Here is a 17,006-nt window from a genome sequence, read left to right as displayed (position 1 = left end):
TCCTGCACTGCTCCGGGCCCTTCCCTGTGACTAGCCCACAGAGAATGAACTAGGCGGAACGAGAGAGTGGATGCCCAGTTTATCTCTGCAGAGCTGGAGGGGTTGCCTTCCTGCCTCGCGTGGCCCGTGCCTGGAGGCTGCTCTGTGTGTGTGCACGTGCGCATTCTTGGGGTGTGCGCCCTGCTTACGGAGGCCGTTTCCTTAGAGACAAGGCTCCTGGCCAGCGGGAATGCGACGAGGCCATTGAGCTGCTGACCAAATGCATCCGGGACGTGGACCAGGCCTCCTTGGCCGCCATCAGCCAGCAGCTGGCCCCCCGCGAGGGTATCTCCCAGGAGGTGAGGAAGGGGCGCCAGGCCATCGGGGCGGGCAACTCGGGCGCCTGCTGGCGTCTCACACTTCTGTGTCATTGAAATGCGAAGGCTAGTGCTGCGCAGGATCCTTGTCCACGGTGGACAGGCACCCATGCCTGGCTATCCTGTGGCAGCTCCTTTGCTGAGTCTGTGGCAGCTTCCCAGCCTGAGCACCGCAGAGGGTCCCTGTGCATGGGAGGGCACGCTGGGCGTCCCCCAGGCATCCATTTCTCCTGGGGGGAGAGGGAGGGCGGCAGAAGGCTGCCGTTAGGAGGACGGCGGCTCACAAGCACTCACCTGCTCCAGTCCAGAGGAGAAGCCAGCTGCAGGGCACCGGTTCTTAGCCGCCGCTGCCACTGCCAGGGATCCCCCGCCCCCAGTTGTAGCGGCCGGCCGGCTCCCTGCTGCCTCTCTGGGCCAGGCCTGCCGGGACCTCACCCTCCTCCCTCCTCTGCCCAGGGCTTGCACAACCAGATGCTCACGGCCGTCCAGGAGATCAGCAACCTCATTGAGCCGGTGGCTGGTGCAGCGCGAGCGGAGGCCTCCCAGCTGGGGCACAAGGTAAGGGGGCAGCAGCCGGAGGAGATGCAAGAGAAGGATGCGGTTGCGGTCCTTTCACAAGGGACGTGGGAAGTTGCCTCAAAGAGGTAGGCGCTGGGCAAAGAAATGGAGCAGCACCTCTCTGACATCCTGTTCCTTTGTCCGGCGTGGACAGCTGTTGGCCACCAAGCCAGTGGGCTCAAGTGGCAAGCAGCACTGTCCACAGTGGGTCAGGCTGGAGCCCCGAAGCAGCCTTTGGGAGAGGAGAGGAGGGAGCAAGTGAGAGTTTAGCTAGGCAGCGCAGCGAGATGCTCGGGGGTGGAGGAGCGGGCCGAGGCTGGGCCTTCACGGGGCCTGGTGGGCAGGCGTTGGTGCTCAGGGCCAGCTGCCTGAGTCGGGTGCCAAGGCTGGCACTGCCATCTGGGTGGCACCCAGGAGGCTCGGCACTCAGGAAGCCCAGCTGCTGGAGCGCCCTGGCTGCTGGGGGTCCTGCTTGGGATGGCTCCTCACCAGCCGCCAAGGCTCAGCTCCAGGTTGAGGAGGCTGAGCTGGCCCCAGCTTGCCTCGTCCAGAGGAGGAGATGCTCCTCACGTTCACAAGGGGTGTGGTTGCTCAGGGAGGCTGGAAGGCCCATTTCCTCCCCAGAAAGCACCAGCCAGGTGGGCAGCCACTGCCGCCCCCCCCCCCCCCCGGTCCCTGCTTTGGATAGCCACATTCCACCAGAGTGGGAGGGGCAATGCAGACCCTGGGGGTGGAACGGTCCCTCTGGCAGCCCTGCCCTTTGGTCAGTGCTGGCTGGGCCCTAGAGGCATCCTCTGTCCCTGCCCAGCCACCCAGAGTTATAGGTGGCTCAATCCCTGCGGAACGCTGGCCTCCATTTCAAGGGAAGTTGGGGCTGGACAGCAGGTCGCTCTGCTGGAAGCGAGTCACCACGGTCCGTCGGAGCAAACCAGGAAATTCATATTGCAACACAGAAGAGCGGTGCCATTTTTAAAATGTGTGAAAACCAAGTCTGTGCAAAATGGGACAAGCGCGCACACGATTTGGGGCCATGGCGGATGGCTGCTGCGCCTTGAGTGAAAGGGCAGCCAAGCATCCTTCCGCTGGCACAAGGCTGCAGAACCGGAGTGTGCTGGTTCCCTGAGTGGAACGGCCAAATCGTCCATTCCTGGCTGTTCCCCCAGGCAGCCCCTCCCCGGCTCGCTTCAGCCCTCCCTCCGTTCCCGGACTTCTTCTGAACCAGTTCCTGGACTCTTTCTGAACTCTTCTGCCAAGGCCTTCCTAGCGGCAATGAAAGGCACCCAAGGGCCGAGGGAGGGCAAGGGGGAAGGAGCGCCCTTGCAGCAGCGGGCAGCAGGTGGCCCCGCCCCGCCCCCATGCGCAGGTCCCCCTTGCAGGGCCTCCAGGCGTTTGCTGTGGCTCTGTCTGCCGGGAGCCGGAGGAGGGCCCCCCCCGAGCCAGCCCGGCCGTGCGCCAGGCCAGGACTGAGGCTCTGCGTCTCCCCCTCCAGGTGTCGCAGCTGGCTCAGTATTTCGAGCCGCTGGTGCTGGCAGCCGTGGGTGCGGCCTCCAAGATGCTCAACCACCAGCAGCAGATGAATCTCCTGGACCAGACCAAGACCCTGGCCGAGTCTGCTCTCCAGATGCTCTACACGGCCAAGGAGGCCGGGGGCAACCCCAAGGTGCCCACGGGACGGCGGGTTTGCACGGAGGCACCGGGCGGCGTGGCCGGGCACCGGGCTCCCAGTGCCGGGGCCTTGTCCTGCGTCCAGCAGGCGGGGAGAAGGCCTGCCCCTGCAGTGTGCGCCCACACAGCGCGACGGGAGCCTGCTCTCGGCTGGCCCCTTCTCCTGCTCTCGCCAGCGGGTGAGACATGCTTCTCCCCACAGCAGGCGGCCCACACGCAGGAGGCCCTGGAGGAGGCTGTGCAGATGATGAAGGAGGCCGTCGAGGACCTCACGGCCACCCTCAACGAAGCCGCCAGCGCTGCAGGGGTGGTGGGCGGCATGGTGGACTCCATCACGCAAGCCATCAACCAGGTGAGGGGGGGCGCTGCGTGGATGCCGACGCCTCCTGTGGCACAGCCCCGCCACCAGCAGGTGCTTGGCCCTCCACCCGCCTATTATGCCCCCCCCGTGTCCCACACCAGGGTACAGCTGCCCACGGCCCATGTGGAGCAAGAGGAGGAAGCCGGCTGCACCTGAGGCGGGGGCTAAAGAGATGCAGAAGCCGGACTTTGCCCCCCACTGGCAGCAGTGCCAGCTGGGCGGAATGGCTCCCTGTGGCTCCATGGGAGGGGCCAGGAAGGTGTCCCGGATGGGAGTGCCCAGTGCACAGATGCAGGATCCCCCGGCGCTTTCGCTGTTTGTGGGGTTGGCTGATGTCCTGAAAGACGGCCGGGGATTTCCCCGCCACGGCTGACCCAGGCTGGCCTGCCGCGGCCAAAGGCAGCGTCTCCCTCTCTGTGCCTCGGTGGGAGCGCACAGGCTGGCCCCTGGGAAGCTCCCACCTCTGCTCCGTGCTCCTAGGCATGGGAGGGGCAGAACTGCACAGCACGGGTTGGCAGCCCCGGCGCTCGGCAGCCCTGGGTCCACTGGCCACGCAGAGTGAACTCGCCTCGAGAAGAAGCAAGAGGTGGCGGGGAGGGCGCGAGACACCCGGCCTGTGCCCCTCGCGTCCAGCCTCTCCTCGCGGCGGTGCCAGTCACTGAGCTCACGTTGCTTTCCTGGCCTTCCCTCCCGGCGTCCCGAGGAAGGAGAGGCTCCTGGCTGCTTCTTGGGGGAGGGGCCAGCAGGCAGCTGGAGAGGTGGCGGTGCCCGTGGGCATGGGGAGCGGGAGGACAGCCGGCGGGCTGGCTCTGGGCAGCACAGGGTCCCTGCTGCTTCCAGGGTGGCGCTGAGATCCTTGGGTGCAGAGACGCGCCAGCCAGCCTGGCCCCTCGACCTGCCCCTTGCCATCGGCTGGGAGGGAACTGGGGCCGGGGGGGGGGGGGGGGGCGGAGGCTGGGCCAGAGGCCGTGGTGGTCTGCGGAATGAACCTTCCAACCTGCCTTCCCGTGCAGCTAGATGAGGGCCCAGTGGGAGAACCTGAGGGCACTTTTGTGGATTACCAGACAACCATGGTGAAGACGGCCAAGGCGATCGCCGTGACTGTCCAGGAGATGGTGAGGCGGGGCAGGGAGAGATGTGAGCGGGGGCAGCCTTGTTGGGGGAAGGCCTTGAGGCAAAGGCAGCCTCTCCAAACGGGTCTGGGCCAGGCTCCTCCACAGCACCCCACTGTCACCCTAATTTGGGGGGCCCCGGGGGCCCCTCCCTGCTCTCCTTAAGTGCCCCTTCCTCCCCACGTTGCAGGTCACCAAGTCCACCACCAATCCAGATGAGCTGGGCACATTGGCCAACCAGCTGACCAGTGACTACGGGCAGCTGGCCCTCCAGGCCAAGCCTGCCGCCCTGACTGCTGAGAATGAGGAGGTGAGGAGCCGGGGCCGGCCAGGGCCTCCTGCTGGGGCGCTGCGGCGGCGCGGCAGCGGGGAGGGGCTTCCTGCGGGGTTGCCGGTGCTGGGGGGCTTGGCTGAGGGCTCTGTGGCATGAACCAGGAGGCGCAAACGCCCAGCCGCTTTTGCTGGCTCCTCGAGAGGTGGAGACGCCCCGCCGCGGATCTGCTGACAGGGTGTTGGTCTCCTCAGACCCCTGAAGGGAAGGGGGGGGCCACTGATGCCTGGGGTGGGGGCAGAAAGAGCCCACGTGGGGTGGCAGTGTTCCAGCGGGCTCCCGCGGCTTCTCTTCCCCACCCTCCAGATTGGCTCCCACATCAAGAACCGTGTGCAGGATCTGGGCCACGGCTGTGCCGCGCTGGTGACCAAGGCCGGAGCCCTCCAGTGTAGCCCCAGTGACGCCTACACCAAGAAGGAGCTGATCGAGTGTGCCCGCAGAGTCTCCGAGAAGGTACCTTCCAGGGGCACGGGGGCCTCTGCCGCCTCCTCCTCCTCCTCCTCCTCCTCCTCCTCCTCTCCTGCTTGCCTCTTGCTCGTGTGAATGCATGTGCCTGAGCACGCCCTGGGATGCTGTCGGGCCTGGGCGCAGAGGGCTAGAGGCCAGGTGTGCTTTCTGCCCACAGGTGTCTCATGTGCTGGCAGCCCTCCAGGCTGGCAACCGTGGCACCCAGGCCTGCATCACGGCGGCCAGCGCAGTCTCTGGCATCATCGCTGACCTGGACACCACCATCATGTTTGCCACTGCTGGGACCCTCAACCGTGAGAATGCAGAGACCTTTGCTGATCACAGGTACCCCCCCCCCCCGGGGTCCAGCAGGCCCTCAGTGGCCCTCAGCAGGCCACGGGCTGCTTTCCCTCCCACGCCTGGGCTCTGAATCACCCTTCTTTGGCAGGGAGGGCATCCTGAAGACAGCCAAGGCGCTGGTAGAGGACACCAAGGTGCTGGTGCAGAACGCCACGGCCAGCCAGGAGAAGTTAGCCCAAGCAGCCCAGTCATCCGTCGCGACCATCACGCGTCTGGCCGAGGTGGTGAAGCTAGGGGCGGCCAGCCTGGGCTCCGAGGACCCCGAGACCCAGGTCAGGGCAGCCGCTCAGGGCGGGCACATCACCCCTCCCTGGATCTGGTTCCATTCTGCCCTCTGGGTCTCTCCTCTCAACCCAGGTTCTCTTGCACTTAGGTGGTTCTGATCAACGCGGTGAAGGATGTGGCCAAAGCTCTCGGGGACCTGATCAGCGCCACGAAGGCTGCTGCGGGCAAGTCTGGGGATGACCCGGCTGTCTACCAGCTGAAGAACTCTGCCAAGGTAGGCAGGGGCGCACAGCCAGTCCTGAGCCCTGTGAGGGGCAAGGCCAGGGCCCCACTGAGGCAGGGGAAGGCGGCACAGGGCAGGAGGGGAACGCGCTTCCTCCAGGCAGTCCGCTGCCCGGCCCCATCCACTCGCAAGGCTGAGAATCTCTCTGGCTGCCCGGTTGGCAGGTGATGGTCACCAACGTCACTTCGCTGCTGAAGACGGTGAAGGCCGTGGAGGACGAGGCCACGAAGGGGACGCGTGCGCTGGAGGCCACCATTGAGCACATCCGCCAGGAGCTGGCCGTGAGTGTGGCCGCTGCCGGGCCCGGGGGCTGTCATGCCGGCGCACGTGCTCCCCACCCCACCTGACCCTGCCTCCGTCTCCTGCAGGTGTTCTGCTCCCAGGTGCCCCCTGCCAAGACATCAACGCCAGAGGACTTCATCCGCATGACAAAAGGCATCACCATGGCCACCGCCAAGGCTGTGGCAGCCGGCAACTCGTGCCGGCAGGAGGACGTGATCGCCACAGCCAACCTGAGCCGCCGGGCCATTGCAGACATGTTGCGTTCTTGCAAGGTGTGGGGGCAGCCGTGGGGGGAGAGCAGCAGGAGGGTTGCACCCACAAGGCCCACAGCGGCAGGCTGTAGGGGCCTTGCTGAGGTGGGAATTGTGGGCCCCTCTTGCTTGTGTAGGGGAGGGGAGGTCAGATTTCCACAGCCCCATGGGCTGCTGTGGTGGCATCCCGCGGGCAGGGCATCCCAGTCGGGGCATCCCAGCTTGGCAGCTGCCCATGAGCAAGGCTGCCCCCTGGGCCCCGGTGGGCTATCTGCCCAGAAGCCTCGCTCTGTTCTCCACAGGCGGGCAGCTCCGGCAGAGTCACTTCTGGCGTGGATGTGAGGGGCACACCCCCTGCTAGCCGCGGGCTGGTTTCCTCGAGGGCAGGAGCACAAGAGCCTGCAAACAGGCTTGGCCAAAGCCTTGAATTGCCACGGGCCCTGCAGACCTCGGAACCCCTGGCAGAACTTGGCCTGGCCTGCTTTCGGCTGGGCCTCTTCCGTGCCCTGTTGCCCCAACGCATGGGCTGTCTCCGTTCCCTTCCCTTCCCATTGGGCTGGTGCGCGGACCTGTCCTGCTGGGCAGAGCTTTCTCACAGGTGCGATTTCCAGGAAGCTGCCTACCACCCCGAGGTGAGCGGCGAAGTCCGGCACCGAGCTCTGCGCTTTGGCAAGGAGTGTGCCGGCGGCTACCTGGAGCTTCTGGAGCACGTGCTGGTGGTAAGTGCTGCCCCCTCCACGGTCCTGTGTGGTGCTGGATGCTGGGCCCGGACTCCTACCCCCTCTGCCACCGCCGCCTCGCCTCCTTCCCCCCTTCTCACCTGTCTCTCCTTTCCTCCTCTCCGCGGGGCAGCCGGTGAGTACGGAGTGCACTGCATGAGAGAGTGTGCCACGGGGCCTGTGTGCACGGGGAGAGGGGGGAGGAGATCCCACCCAGGGGCATGGGAAGGCAGGAGGAAGCCAGCCCCGTGGGCCCCCCACCCCTCAATGGTGCCAGGCAGTGGGCCAGCCAACACGCTCCTCTGCATGGACGGACGGCCACGTTAATTAACCCTGGGCCCTTTGGAAGGGCTGCCCTTTGGAAGGGCTGCCCTTTGTGCTGTGCCGTGCCCACTGGCTTCTGGGATGTTGTTGCTAATATTGCTGGAAGCAGGTTCCAGCTGCATTGTGGCTAACCTCTCACCTGGCGGGTGTTCTGGGTTCAAATCCCCTGGGCTGACACCTCTGTCTGCCACTGTTTTAGCAGCCTTCCCTGGAGGGGTCGCAGAGGGGCAGGAGGCGAGGGCTGGAGTAGCCCAAGGTCAGGGTAAAGCGCGTGCTTGGCACATGGACCCTTCCAGGTTCAGTGATTAGTTCGCAGGCCTGAAGGAGCCGGCCTGGAGAAGCCCCCTGGGAGCTGCTGGCTCTGAGAATGCCGCAAGTAGAGCCCCCAGGTGACATGGGCCAGGGACCTGGCTGGTCACCCGGAGGGGGAGGTCCTCCAGCACCAGAAGTGAGAACTGAGGGGCGCTTGCAGGCCCTCTGCTCTGACCCATGGCCCTGAGGCCAGCCGGCCAACCACACTATGCCTAGAGCAGCTTGCCTCCCCTCCACGGCAGCTAGCCTGCCCCGGGAAGGCTGTTACAGGCCTTCTGCAGCAGGCCAGCTGCCCCACTGTCGGAGAGAAGGGTCCTTCCTGCTTGCCTCACGCCGCCTCTCCTCGCTGCCTCTCCCTCCTGTGCAGCCTCTTAATCCCCTTCAGCCTCTCCTCCTTGGCCTCCCTGCAGCTTTCTTCCTTCCAGCACGTCCCGAGCGGCTGATGTGCTGCTTGAACAACCGGAGCACCAGCCCTCTGCGGTGGTCCCAGGGTCATCTGAAGGTGGGCGGCCAGCCAGCCACTGGGCAATGGCCCAGCGGAACACTTCCTCATCCGGCCTCCCTCCACCCTTCCCAGCCTACCGCTGGGCCTGGGCGGTGCCAGGTCAGAGTGCCCAGGGCCTTTACACATGCCCGGGCAGCCCAGGGACTCACCCCCTTCTGCTGTTACCAGGTCCTCCAGAAGCCAAGCCATGACCTGAAGCAGCAGCTGGCTGCCTACTCCAAGCGGGTGGCCGGCTCTGTCACCGAGCTCATCCAGGCAGCCGAGGCCATGAAAGGTAGGGGGAGAGGTGCCGTTGCACCGTGTGTGTATAAATCCTGCTTCTTCAGTCCAGAGAGACCCATCAGGGCAGCGAGCGTTTGGATGTGGGGATGGGCATGCTTGAGATCATAACCGTTGGAGAGCATGAAGCTGGCCAGAAATGGCCAGAGAGCGTCTGGCGGGCCTTGCGGGGCGGTGGCTGCCGTGAGAAGGCGGGGGGGGAGGAAGCGCGGCTTTCTCACAGCTCTTCCGCCCCTCTAGGAACGGAGTGGGTGGATCCTGAGGACCCCACCGTCATCGCGGAGAACGAATTGCTGGGTGCCGCAGCCGCGATCGAAGCCGCTGCCAAGAAGCTGGAGCAGCTGAAGCCCCGGGCCAAGCCCAAGGTGGGTCCCTGCTCCTTCCCCCTCTGCCTGCCTGCCTCTGATCCAGGGCTTTGGTCCCCTTCCTCCACCTCAGCAAGGGCAAGGGCTGCTGGGGGCCATCGTGGCCCTTGCCGCGCTGCTAAGGAAGAGAGAGCGGGGAAGGCAGCAGAAAGGGCTCGGGGAGCCCGCCTCCGTTCCCCTCTTGTGCACGCACGCACGGAACCCACTGTTCCACAAGGCCATCCTGGATGGCGTGGATGTGTCTCAGAGCTGCCCCAGGTGGCCTTTGCAGGATCCTGCCCGGCCCTCCCTTGGCCCCGCTGTGCTGCTGCTCCCCAGGCTGGGGTCCAGAGAGATTTCTAGAGAGCTTCCTATCTAGTTGCTCCCTCCTCTTTTTAAAAAAACTAAAACTTCCCCGCAGGGTTTCCAGATTCAGCTCCATCACACAGAGCCGTGTCAGAAGCCAATCAGCACTTTAATAAATTATCTGGTTTATTTACAAGAGAAAAGAAATACAGACAGAAGATGTTAAAGCTGTAGCCAAAATTATGTAAATTAGCCCAGAGCTCTATAGTTTCTTTAATTAGCACCCAATAGCCGACTGAGTAAAGAACCTTGATTTCCTCAATGATCTGTCTTGAACTGGTATTAATCAGTTATGTTCAGTTCATTTGCATACTGCCAGAACCACAGAAGTGCCCTTTTTAATCAGCAAAACTGCCATTCCTTGGTAAAGGGAAAAAACACTGTTCGTGTGTGCAGAATCCCCGCTTCTCCTGTCCAGAGGGACCCATCAAAGCGACAAGCTTTTTCTTTTTTATTCTTTATTACAGTAAGACACTGGAACCAAAATACGTGCGTGCGCACGCCCTCGGGGGGGCAATATATGCAGGCCAGCTGTTCACTCTCGGGCCTGCCCGCTGATCAGATAAAGCCTTGCTGGAGACTGTGGGCTCTGGAGGTGCTTTAGAAATATGGCCACAGTGCCAGGAACAAGAATATCAGAAGAGCCCTGAAGCTGGATCAGACCCAAGGCCCATTGGGGCCACGTTTTGTCCCCACAGGGGCTGACCAGTTGCCCCGGTGGGAGGCCCTTGAGCAGGAGACGGTGCAGCAGCGCCCTCCACACACACCCTGCTCATGTTCCCCGGCGGCTGGCCTTCGGAGGCACCCGCGAGGCCCTTGCCTTGCCTTGCCTGACGCTGCCTCTGCACCCCTGTGTCCCCCAACAGCAGGCGGACGAGAGCCTGAACTTCGAGGAGCAGATTTTGGAGGCAGCCAAGTCCATTGCTGCAGCGACCAGCGCCCTGGTGAAAGCGGCCTCGGCGGCCCAGAGAGAACTGGTGGCCCAGGGGAAGGTGAGCTGTGGGGCGGGGCAGGGCGGGGGGCGCAGAGTGGTCCGGTCTCTCGGTAGCCTGCTGGCTTCACTCACCCCTCCCCCTCCCCGTCAGGTGGGCGCCATCCCAGCCAACGCCCTGGATGACGGACAGTGGTCCCAAGGCCTCATTTCGGCCGTGAGTATGAAGGTCTCCAAACGGGGGGGGGGGGGTCTTCCTTTGAGCTGTGAGCACCCCTTCCCTGCTGTGCCTCCTCCCTCTCTGGGGCTCTCCTGAAGAGCGGCCCCCCAGCTGCAGCGGGACTACTGGCAGAATGACCTTGAGCCCCCATTTTTAACAGGGGGGGAGGGGGGATTCAGCCGCAGCTCCTGGAACCGCACCAAGGAAAGGGCTCCCTGGAGCGGCCTCACACAGCCAGGCACCCCCTGCTCCGGCGAGCGTGGAGTTGCCTGCCTGCCCTTTGTGTCTGGCAGCGCAAGACCCACGATCCATCGTGGGTGGAGCTGCACCCCCGTGCACAGGGCCGGTGCTCTGTGCCTGAGCTGCCCGGCCCCCCCAAGGAGAAGGCGCAGCCCAGGCTCCACCCTGGAGGGGCCCCCATGCAGCTAGCTCTCTCACCCCCCACCGGCGGGGGGAGGCACCCAAGAGCGACAGCTGGCCCTGGGGCCCATCCATCCCAGCAGGCCTCTGGGGACACCCCACAGGCCCCCCTCCGCACCAGCCACCTGCCCAAGCCCCCTGCCCCTGACGCGCGCGCTCTCCTCCCTGCGCAAGGCCCGGATGGTCGCTGCTGCCACCAACAACCTGTGCGAGGCTGCCAACGCTGCGGTGCAGGGCCACGCCAGCGAGGAGAAGCTCATCTCCTCAGCCAAGCAGGTGGCGGCCTCCACGGCCCAGCTGCTGGTGGCCTGCAAGGTCAAGGCGGACCAGGACTCAGAGGCCATGAAGCGCCTGCAGGTGAGCAGCTGCTTCTGGGGTCCTCCGGGGTGCCCCGGGCTCTGGCCTCGCCCTGTCGAGGCTCCCGGGAGCGCTGGGGGGGCTGCCCAGGCTACGGCCCGGCAGGTGGGGCAGCAGGGCCTTTGGGGGCCCAGGGCGGTGCTCTGGGGCTGGGCAGTCCCCAGCTCCACCCGGTGGGAGGAAGCCGTGCAGACCGCGGGGGGGGGGGGGGCTGCCGCAGAGGAGGCTGTTTGCACCGGGCCTGGAGAGGCGAGTCCAGCCGCCTCCCCCGCCTCATTCTGCAGCCAGATTTGCGTCTGGAAGGCCCCGTGCCGGCCTCCTCCTGGCCTGGAGCACAGGGTGGCTCTGCAGGGGGCCCCGCCAGCTCCCTGCTAAGGGCCCCAGCACTGACCGGCAGCATGTTGGGGAGGCAGAGCGCTGGCCGCAGCAGGAGGCTGCCTGGAGCAGGGGGCGCGGGAGACGGCGTCAGCCCCGCGACGGAGCGTTCGCGGCTGCAGAGGACGCACCCGGGGCCTGTGGGCTGGTGGGGCGGCCGGTGGAGAGCGGCCTGTGTCTCGGGGGCGGCTGGGCTGTGCCCTCGGCGGGTGGGCCACGGGGACAGGCGCGCTGAGCCGGCTCTTCCTCCGGCCTTGGCCCCTCCCTCCCTCGCCTCGCCGCCGTGTCCTCCACCGCCCTTGAGCTGCCGCTGCTGCCGCCCCACAAAGGACTCTCCTCCCTGACTCGTTCCGGGCTCCCCGGCGCGCCTGCCCAGGGCCCTTCTGGACTCTGGTTCTGCTCATGGGACAGCCCTCTCGGCCGCTGCGCGCCTCAGTTCCCAGGCGTCGCCAGCACAGGCGTGAAGGCCGCGGCACACCCCGAGTTGCGGTCAGGCGGCGGCGGCCCTTGGCCAGTCCCTTGCGGTGGCCAGGGCCCGCTCATGCTCTGGGGCCATGGGCTCAGGCAGGCTGCTTCTGTGGGTAGAGTCCTCAGCCGTGCAGAGATGCAAATGGTTGGGGGGGGCCACGTTGTGGTCTTGGGGCAACGGCGGGCCGGGCCGGGCTGCTCACCTGGCAGGTGCGCCAGGACAGATGTCTTGCTGTGGGGCGTTAATTAAGCCCAGCAGATGACGCGCAGCTCCGCTCTGCTCTCCTCCGCCTGCCAAGGGCTGGCTTGGCACCCCAGGGGTGTGGCGGGCATGGCTTTGTCCTGGCCACAGGAAAGTGAGGGGATCCGCCCTGTTAGCCAGCCGCCCTTCATCCACACTCCTCCTCCTTGGCAGAGACACGCCCCCCCGCCGCAAGGGTCCCATTTCCCTCTCCCAAAGAGTCTGCTTTCCTTGGGTTGGCTTCAGGAGGTGCACCGAAGCCCCCCTCCCGGTGGGGGGGGCGATCATGATGGTTTTCTTCCTGTGAGGCTGCAGGACTCGGGGATTACAGCTCATCTGAGCATCCCGGGGGGCCTCTCTGGTGAAGTTACTCGGTGGCCGGCTGAAGAGCGTGCGTGGCTGTGAAGGGTGGGGCTGCAGCACCCACCCAGCCCTTCCCCACTGAGTGCCCTCTCTCCCGCTCTCCCCACGCCCAGGCTGCTGGCAATGCCGTGAAGAGGGCGTCGGACAACCTGGTGAAGGCCGCGCAGAAAGCGGCCGCCTTCCAGGACCACGAGAACGAGACGGTGGTGGTGAAGGAGAAGATGGTCGGCGGGATTGCTCAGGTGAGGACCCTGGCAGCGCCCCTCGGGCGAGGGAGGGCCAGGGAGCGGCTGCGGGGGGCTGTGCTTGCTGGAGCGCTCTGGCTGCCTTCCAGGAAGCTCCTCCCGCCACCCATTGACCACAGAGCGAGGAGCGGGCCCTCGGGAGCTAGGCAGAGCCCTGGGCTGCTCCCCTCGCCCCCAGCAGCGCTTTCTCCTCCCCGCCTCAGATCATTGCTGCCCAAGAAGAGATGCTGCGCAAGGAGCGGGAGCTGGAGGAGGCGCGCAAGAAGCTGGCCATGATCCGGCAGCAGCAGTACAAGTTCCTGCCATCGGAGCTGCGGGACGAAGGGCAGAACTGAGCCGCCGCTGCCCCTGCCTCTGCCGCTGCTCCCCTATTTAACACCTACCCTCCCTGAGCAAGGACTGCGGGGCCTTCTCCCGCCCGGGCATGCTGCGCACACCGCGAGCCTGCCCTGCTGCTGCACCGGCCACGTCCGCTCACGCGCAAGCCGCGCCCACGCCACGCCCCGGGCTGCCTGGGGAGCTGCTCGGCCCTTTCCTCCCAGGGACCCCCGCGTGCCTTGGCCCTCGCGTGGCCCACTTCCGGGCTGGTGCTCCTGCCAGAGGGCGGCAGCCTGGCCTGGCTGTGCAGTGGGGCCCGTCTCAGCCAGCCCCCTTGGCCTCCGCACCAACCACGTCTTCGCCTCAAGCTGGGCTGGCCCACGGCCTACCTCCCAGGCTGGTGCGGGTGCTCCCTGTTCACAGCTCCTGGCAGAGGAGGGCCGACACGGAGGCAGCCCTGCCGCCACGGCCCTGCTGCTGCCGCCGCTGCTCTTTATTCCCAAGTGCCTGCCTCTGTGGGCCCAGAACAGTCACCCCCTCCCACCCCTTGGTTCTGGCACCCACTCCCCCCCCACAAAAAACCCTTATCCCAGCATCACCCAGCAGCAGCAGTCCTTCTCTGTGCTGCAAGCCCCCCCAATCCCTGTGCTTGGTCCCGTTTTTGAGACCCCCCCCCCACTTGCTGAGGCTTCTCACCTTTTGTAATTTTGATACATCAGTAAGCTGCCTGTGTAAATTCTGTCAGGGATTCTGGGGGAGGGAGGGAGGGAAGGATGAATGGATCGGATCAGCACCCGAGGATGCCTTGAATAAACTAGTTTCCCTGCAACTTCTGTGTCTCAGGTGGTGGAACGGTAGAGCCACCCCCCTCCCCCAGCTCTTTGGGTCTGTCCTGCCGCCACGTGTGGGGCTGGTTGGGTGCAGCACCCTGCCCCACACAATGGGCTAAGCTGTGGGGTGGGAAGGAGGCTCTGCCCAAAGGTGCTTCCCAGAGCTCTGCACTTGCCCTCCAGCTCGCGCTCTGCCCCGCTCAGACAACGGGCCTCTTCGTCCTTTGCCAGCCACATGCGGATCTTGGTGGCGGCAGCATCCTCAGCTGGGCCGGACCAGAGCCAGCTCTGCTGCTGTCCTGATGGCTCCCCTGCCAAAGGTGTCTCCAGCAGCCACGTCCTTGCCACAGTGGAGTGTTTGCCTGTCATGCCCTGGCCAAAGAGAGGCCTGGCCACTTGGCCCACCGACCGCCCAGGAAGGTTCGCAGCCCATCTCCCCCTGGAGCGCCCTCCTGTCCAAGCCCCCGAGCCCACGGCGTGACCGCATGTTGCTGTCCCACTGGCCAGCAGGCAGGCCACAAGGGAGCTATCGCTCTGCGGCCGGCGAGAGGGAGGACGCCGCCCCGTGGCCCTTGCTCTCCATTCCAAAGGGGAGCGGAGAGAACTGTGACGAGACATGATTTCTCAGGCTGCTGGGAAGGCGCCTGGGCTTGCCTGGTCCTCCGGCCTCGCCCAGGCAGCTGAGTGGCCAAGTGGGAGTCGGAACGTGGCTGTGGCCCTCGCCCGGCCAGCTGTGTGGCTTCTGCGCGGCTTTCCCTCCCTCGGTCTCTCTGGCAAGCCTTTGGCAGCAGGCGCCAGTCCGTGGCGCCTCAGCGCATCTGTGCTCAAGAGGCCAGCTGGAGCCTCTGCCCCCAGACGCTCCCAAGGCCCCCTTGCGCCACCTGCTCCCCCAGGGGTCGGTGTGGTTCCTGGCTCTTGCCACATCTGCTGTGCTCTTGAGACTAGTTCATGACTATTAGGGGAGCCCTCTTGGTAGCGGGCAAACTTCTCTAGCACGGAAAGAATGCCAGGCACGGCGTGGCATGGAGCCACGCACTCGCGAGGAGGGAGGCAAGCCTTGCAGGGGCTGCAGCCTGGTTCCCCAGCAGAATGGCGGAGGGGGGGTCCTGGGCAACTGAGCCCCAACCCATCGCCTGGGCTCATGATCTACCGCTGCTCCCGCCCCGGCATCAGAGTAGCCCCTTCCCCCAGGGGACACTCTCTCCTGCACCAGGACCCAGCAGCCCCTCTGCTTCCCGGAAGGGCTGGAAGCAAGCTTGCTCCGTGCCCACGGGGGCCCCGTTGCTGGCACAGCCAGCTGCTGCTTCTGTGCTGCCCAGCCCGTGGCGCAGATGCTGAGGTGCGCTGCTGCCCCCTCCCAGGCGTGGGGCAGCAGAGCAGAGGCTGCTGCTGGGGTGTTTTGCCAGGGGAGGGTCCTAGGTCCGGTCCCTTCCAGCTTGTCCAGGCAGAGCTGGGAAGGAGCGTTCTCTGTGCGAGCCCTGGAGGAGGGGCCATTGCTGCCAGTCGGGGGGCGAGGCGAGGCGACCTGAGGGTCTGGCGCAGCAGAAGGCAGCTCCCTCTGTCCGGACGACTGGGCGCTTCGCTCTCGGGTGGAGCAGACGTGGCTTGTGCCCCCAGCAAGGCTCACAGCATCCAGACCATACCTGCCTCTTGCTGGAGCCGCACCCCCCCCCCCCCGCAGCCCCTGCACTGTGTGTCCAGGCAGGCCAGCTCCAGAATGCACAGAGCACGTCAGGGGCCAGCCGCCACTGGGCCAAGCCCCGCCCGACCTGAGGCGCCTCTCAGCCGGACACTGCGTCCATCTCCTCTTCGGAGGGAGCTTGCTTCTGCCCCCAGCTGCCCAGCAGGGGCCTGTTGGGAGGTGGGGCGAGGCACCCCCGAGCGTCTCCCGGTGGGCATGGGCCTGTGTGCGCCTGCGCGCCAGTGCGAGGCTACGTGTTTGGGCTGTGGAGGTTCCCCTAATCCCCAGCTGCCTCCAATGAGCCCAGAGCCAGAAATAGCCCCCAGGGGCTGAGCTGGCCGGGTGACAAGGAAGGCACCCTCCCCACCCCACACCTGTTCCTGGCCCATCACTCCGAGGAGAGCCGGAGAGCGCAGGAGGCCAAAGAGCCCCTTGCCCGGGAGCTGCTGGCCAGGAGGGCCCCTGCCCCGCTCAGCTTGCTGCCCCCACCCCCCACTGCAGCAGGGAAGGCGCTGGAGTTTGAGGTGCTGCTGACGTCCTTTGTGCTGCTTAACAGCGTGGCAAAATGAGATGCTCTCGCTGTGGGAAGATGCCTCCCCCAGTTTTCGGGGGGGCTGGCCCAGTGGGGCTGGCTGTGCAATTGACGAGTTTGTGGGTCAGATGGGGGGGCAGGGTAGACAGCTTCCTCTCTTTAAAAAATCCTTCTGCCAGGTGCTGACTTTTGGGGTTGTAGCTTGGATCGCATTTTGTGGATTATGGGCTTCCCTCCATACTTTTATGCATCCCTAGCCACACTGGGCAGAAGAGCAGAATATAGCATTTAAGAATGCATTTATGGCTCGGGGGTTAGTTTGAATGACATTTCAGGAGTGTGACAGTGCCTACGATAGCAAAGAGATTCAGGATCCCTTCCAGCTGCGCAACTCTTGGCTTTACCGAGACAGAGCTTGATGATCTTGGAGTGAGAATTCCTTGCGCTGGCCTGCAGCGGGGGGGGGGGCGGTCTCCAGGCTACCGAGTGTTCAGGATTAGCCAGGCCATCAATCCTCGGTTCAGTTAAGCCTGGTCGTGGCTGTTGGAAGGGATGATTCATTGGCTTCCTTCTGTATGACTCTGTTTCTAAAAGGCGCCATTGCTGGGGGCGGGGGGCTCTCGCGTTGGGCTGTCAGAGGGTGGAGGAAGATTCCAAGTCGGCCAATTAACCCGGCAGTGCAAGCTGAGGGGCAGCCCGGCAGCAGCAGCAGCGCCATCTGTTCTGGAGATCCATGCTGCCCCAGGGCCTGCGCACCACATGCAGCTGCAGAGCACAGCGGTTGGCCCGGAGATCTGCCACAGGCATCTTGGGAGGCTAGCAGGGCCGTTGGCCACCTCCTGCCGGCCCCAGTACAGCCCAAAGAGAGGAGTGCGTGACCACAGCATGGCAGACGTCTGCAATACACGATGCGCCTCGTTTAGAGGCCGGCCTTGGAATACGTTG

General features: G+C 65.2%; 1 protein-coding gene across 6 annotated transcripts in view; it reads left to right on the top strand.

The window, feature by feature from the left end:
• TLN1 (talin 1) overlaps positions 1-13,846 on the top strand; it is a 69,932-nt gene extending 56,086 nt beyond the window's left edge. For 5 of the 6 annotated variants that reach the window (XM_084832720.1, XM_084832723.1, XM_084832722.1 and 2 more), the window contains exons 37-56: positions 206-338; positions 813-914; positions 2,404-2,574; positions 2,782-2,931; positions 3,954-4,055; positions 4,243-4,362; positions 4,690-4,836; positions 5,009-5,175; positions 5,279-5,462; positions 5,564-5,689; positions 5,863-5,979; positions 6,067-6,252; positions 6,843-6,950; positions 8,260-8,365; positions 8,611-8,735; positions 9,947-10,072; positions 10,166-10,228; positions 10,826-11,008; positions 12,569-12,697; positions 12,904-13,846. In XM_084832720.1, the coding sequence (XP_084688846.1) occupies positions 206-338; positions 813-914; positions 2,404-2,574; positions 2,782-2,931; positions 3,954-4,055; positions 4,243-4,362; positions 4,690-4,836; positions 5,009-5,175; positions 5,279-5,462; positions 5,564-5,689; positions 5,863-5,979; positions 6,067-6,252; positions 6,843-6,950; positions 8,260-8,365; positions 8,611-8,735; positions 9,947-10,072; positions 10,166-10,228; positions 10,826-11,008; positions 12,569-12,697; positions 12,904-13,035 (2,677 nt within the window). In that variant the 3' untranslated portion in view covers positions 13,036-13,846. The remainder of the gene's footprint in view (positions 1-205; positions 339-812; positions 915-2,403; positions 2,575-2,781; positions 2,932-3,953; positions 4,056-4,242; positions 4,363-4,689; positions 4,837-5,008; positions 5,176-5,278; positions 5,463-5,563; positions 5,690-5,862; positions 5,980-6,066; positions 6,253-6,842; positions 6,951-8,259; positions 8,366-8,610; positions 8,736-9,946; positions 10,073-10,165; positions 10,229-10,825; positions 11,009-12,568; positions 12,698-12,903) is intronic. The other variant, XM_084832724.1, reaches the window with a different exon arrangement.
• Positions 13,847-17,006: the final 3,160 nt, after the last annotated feature.

Source organism: Heloderma suspectum, chromosome 2 (assembly GCF_057233095.1).
Source record: "Heloderma suspectum isolate Gila_16-S chromosome 2, 16-S_ref, whole genome shotgun sequence".
Classification (NCBI taxonomy): Eukaryota; Metazoa; Chordata; class Lepidosauria; order Squamata; family Helodermatidae; genus Heloderma; species Heloderma suspectum.
Note: the sequence above shows the minus strand (reverse complement) of the source record. Positions and strands in the feature narration are given on the sequence as shown.